Genomic DNA, 4,965 nt, shown 5'->3' with positions numbered 1-4,965 from the left:
GATCTAATAGTTTATAACTTTTAAGAAGAGTTGTTTTGATCCAAACTTAATTTAGTATTAATTTCCATTTCTTTTATTGGTTAATGTGATTGAATATCTCCATGACATTTTACAAGAAGTTTTGAAAAATAAACATGATAAAAGTAATCAATAAATGTTTTTTTTATTAACCTGGATATCCAACTTACTATACGAGCCGACTAATATCAAGGCGACCATCTCTTTTGCAGATAGCCCGAATTCACCGTATTTGAACCTCCATGGTCATAAGAGGATTTTTATTCCTCCTTAGATTTAATTTGAACATGAGACCTCCTGGTACTTTTGATATTTGGAGCCAAACTCAAACCAATCAGGTACCATCTTTATGGTTAACAAATGTTTTTTTTATTATAAAAACAAAATTTAATTAAAAATATACTAGAAAATTAATATTTTATTTTACATGGTAAGGCCTAGCATGGTGCATGGATTAGCATGAATATGTTTCATGAGCCAACATGTAGCTCATAGGTCAAATTCAAATGCATATAGATCTATATATTAGAATATTGGATATTGGATGTGCTTAAGGATTTTATCACCACATGCATATGGATCTATATATTAGAATATGAATATATTATGTATCCATAAAGACGCTTATATTTTTTTATATGTTGTGGGTATTTGTGTGGCAATAGGGATGTACTACGGTATGATTCTATAAAGACGAGCATGTTTTGTGAGACGTAAGTGCAGACATGATGTATGAGTTTGTCAGACAATGCTGTGTAAGGTAGACATCTCACATAACGTTGTCGGATTTGTGATTGATGTTAAGCCATATGCATGATAAATTATGATTTTCTTTTAAATATATTTAATAATGTTGTGTATGAATTTAAACCGTAAATTCACTGAGCCCTAGGCTCACCCATCTCCTTTTCAACAAAATTTATGTCCAGGTGATCACTTACTCGGGAGTGGTAGCAAGGGGAAAGAGAAAGGTTATAACCTGGTCATCATTGAATAAAGACATGTCGAAGAACGATATTCGAGTTTTTTTTAACAATCAACTTTTAAACATATTATGTATTAAGTTTTATAATCTTGAAAACTTCCATTGCATTGAATCTAGGGGTGTTCGCGGTCCGGTTTGGGCGGTTTAAGCCCTCAGACCACAAACCAAACCGTAATGGCGGTTTGTGAAATTTTCAGACCGAACGGTTTGAAACCAAGTGCCCAGACCGGTCAAACCAGACCACGAAAAGGCGGTCTGGTCTGACCGGTTTAGGCGGTTTGGGCCTTTAATGGGCTTTAAACATTAAAACCAAAAAACCTAGTGTCATATGTACTATCATAAATTTGAATAATAAATATTAATCACTCATCATAATCATCTCCCATGGAGATTTGTTTTCTACAATAAAAGTACTAAAAAATAAGTGTCCTTCACATGTGAGTAATATGTATACCAACTACTAAGCATTGAAGCAGCCAATAAAGTTTAAACCCAATTTAAACAATCCAAAGTCCAAAGTCCAAACAAATAAATATGTAAAACATACCAAAAAACAAAGTCAAAATAGAATCCAAATCTTTCATTGTTTAAAAAAAGTCAAAAACACTAGGGATTTAGATGAATTAGGCGACGTCGCGACGATAGGAACGAAAAAGAGATGGATAGTGGATACCGTGGAACCGTGGACGGTGGATTACTGGATGTTTGGATTAGCCGATTAGGTTAGGAATTACCAAATTAGGGAATATATATATATATATATATGGCGGTCGGGTTGGTCCAAACCGCCCAAAAAAAAGTCTAAACCGCAAACCGACCAGACCGCCCGGTTTCAACTATTTTTCAAACCAGACCGGACCGCCAGACCGCTCAAACCGCCAAAAACGGTCCGGTTTGACTTGGTTCGGCCGGTTTGAGCGGTCCGGCGGTTTTTTTGAACACCCCTAATTGAATCCTTTAAATTTAGAACAATACACTTTTGGATCCTTATTTGTGCCATAAAAAAATTTTGGGTTGTTTCACAAAAGCAAGCCAAAGCCACCACAAAACAATTTTGTGTTGTTTGTCGATTATCAAAGCACATGAGATTATCATGAGGGGCAAAGATGCTGATTTTTCAATCAAAGTGTTCTTCTTAAATGCTAATAAAATGAATAAATATTAATATATGATGATATTATTTATACTATTTATAAAGTATTTGACAAAAACTCTTAAAAACCATTTTTTATGCATGAATTACTATTTATTGATGCATATCACTTAAAATTCAAAATTACAAGTAAATTGTGCATAAATACAACTTATTAAAGCTCTATGTTTGAATTCGTGTAACTAACTGCGGATAAACATAATCAAATAGAGGATAAACATTTCATTTTTAAAATATAAAAAATCTGAAATATAATTAGGATAATTATTGAGTTCTATAATAATACTTATTTATTATCTTTATAAAAAAATATATTATTAAATCTAAATTAAGTTACTTCATTACCATGAATTGAATTATAATAAAAAATTTGAATTAAAAAAAATACACAAATAAGAACTTTTAAATAGTTAATTTGATACTAATATTAATATATTTTTTGCAAATTTTATATGATATTTACAAATTTAATAAACATTATCGCTTTTTCAAAATCACATAAAATCGTATTATATCGACATAAATAAAAAATAAAACAAAAAATTGAAATCGAAATGTGTCTTGATGCATTACACGAGTACCGTTCTAGTATTAATAAAGTGATCCATTAAAAAATAAATTTATATAAGTGTACTTTTTTATGAACACAAGTTCTCGTCGTCTAAACATATCGATGATATTTTCATTATTAACGTACAAAAACATCATTTTCAATATAAGTAACCTAAGTTTATATTGTATATCTATCTTGCATGCATGCAAGGAATTATATATGTTGGGCATGAAAGCGATTTGACATGATCACTTGTCATGGTTACATTTTGTATAAACGGATTATTATTTTCTCAAAAGTGTCGTATAAAGTTACTAATGCGACATTTTGTATTAAAAATATGTTAAAAAACTTGTTAAGATTCCCAAAAGCGTTATATAAACTTATTAAACACCTTTAGATATGACGCTTTATATTTTGATCGTATAAAACGGTTTATTGGGACGCTTAAAAATTGGGGTGTCCTATAAACCCAATTTTGTTGTAGTGTAAGTATTTAAAGATTATTTTTCTTTAACGGAAATATGATGTTTCAAATAGATCAAGTCTTTTAAAGACTTGACCATCCAATGAATTAGATAGAGTTTGAAGATTTAGATAATTTTTTGATCATTTTTAGTCCCGTCCTATCCCATAAATTATATGGATTGATCTGATGCATCTTATTACTTTTAATCTTTAATTATGATTGATTTAAGAATGAATTTTTTTTACCCTTCTTATCATAACTTTTATTTTTATTGAAACCCAAACTCATATCAATGGTATGATACATCATTGAATTTTTTTAAATTATATAAACGGATTATTAATTTGTTTTCTATCAAAATCTACCTAAAAATAAAATAATCTAATATGGATGACAGATAAACATAGGACGATGTATTTAATTGGGTTAAGTTTAATAATTTTAAATAAAATGAGGAAGAAGCATCATTTAATAATAATAATGAGAATATTATATTAATAAAAAATGGTCAAAAAGTTTGTAAGACAAATTTTGATAAAAATCAATGTGTTTTTCTTTCATTTTGGTGGTGGTTGGGTTGTAGAATTCCTTTTATTTTTATTTTTATTTTTATTTTTATTTTTATTTTTATTTTTACTTTTACTTTTATTTTTAAGAAAAAAATGAAATGCCCACGAACAGGAGTCTTTTGTTCCATTGGTTATTTGGATAGACTTTTTGAAATAAATATAATGGAGATTTTTGGATTTTTTTTATTATTTTCCTTTAATAAGCATGGTTAGTTAATTTAGGGTTAAGTTTGGAAAACCAGGGGTTTTGGAGTAATTTGGTTAAAGTAGAGGGTTGGTTTAACCTGGAAAATTAGGGTTTATATAAAAGCCTTACCTCCTTTTATTCCAGAATCTGTGTTTTGCTAAAGGTGTAAATGTGTGCACGTGTGAATCGTTGAAAGTCAAGAGTGTAGTGGGAATTTCTATGGTTTAATTAACATAACAGTGGGGGCAAAGGTGTTCCTTTTCAAAAAAGTAAGGCAATAATAATAAAATCTTGAATGTACAAAGAAGAACAATCAGGCCCGTTTCTTTCGGACATTTTATTTCTAAGTTAACAGATTTGAGGGACAAATTGCTATGAATTTAAGGAGTGGAAATTCTAAAAAAAATTATACATAACCAATTATCATAATAGCTTGTTGTAGGGGATCCTAATCCGAGACACGTCTTTTGAGTTCTAAATAGCATAAAAACAAAATTATTATCGACAGATCTCAAACATTTCGAAATAACAAACGATTATCAATATACACAAGTTAATCACTTATAGATACCTTGATTGTTTTACACCGTATTTCATTCATTAATTGTCGAAAGAGAATTTCATGTCGAAATAGTCGAACTTTGAAGAACAATATAAATTATTAGATTGAGTTGTTGGAATGTTAGCGTTAACCAGTTCACGATGTGCATTCAGTAGGCCTTGGATATGTTTTTGTAGTTAAATCTCAGTTGTCCAATTCCCAAATTATTAAACCTAAAACTAGTAATAAATAACAATTTGATGCCCCTTTAAGCTTTGATGTCTTGTGCGGCAACACGGGATGCACGTGGTCAGGGTCGGCCCTAATTTTAAGTTATATTCGTATATTGTATAACTATTTTATACATATATTATTTATATGTGTGTGTGTATATATATATTAGTCTATACATCCACACACATTATATATTATTGTAGTTATATATTAATGATATATTCATACTTGTTGTTATTATTATAATAGACATAAG

The 4,965-nt window shown here is 29.5% G+C and overlaps 1 protein-coding gene across 1 annotated transcript in view; it reads right to left on the bottom strand.

The window, feature by feature from the left end:
- Nucleotides 1–920, bottom strand: part of LOC112506333 (heavy metal-associated isoprenylated plant protein 12-like) — a 3,149-nt gene extending 2,229 nt beyond the window's left edge. Inside the window, exon 1 of the mRNA XM_025110340.1 lies at nucleotides 917–920. Coding sequence (XP_024966108.1) covers nucleotides 917–920 — 4 coding nt within the window. The remainder of the gene's footprint in view (nucleotides 1–916) is intronic.
- Between the last annotated feature and the right edge of the window lie 4,045 nt (nucleotides 921–4,965).

This window comes from Cynara cardunculus, assembly GCF_001531365.2.
Source record: "Cynara cardunculus var. scolymus isolate 2C chromosome LG 2, CcrdV1, whole genome shotgun sequence".
Taxonomy (NCBI): Eukaryota; Viridiplantae; Streptophyta; class Magnoliopsida; order Asterales; family Asteraceae; genus Cynara; species Cynara cardunculus.
Note: the sequence above shows the minus strand (reverse complement) of the source record. Positions and strands in the feature narration are given on the sequence as shown.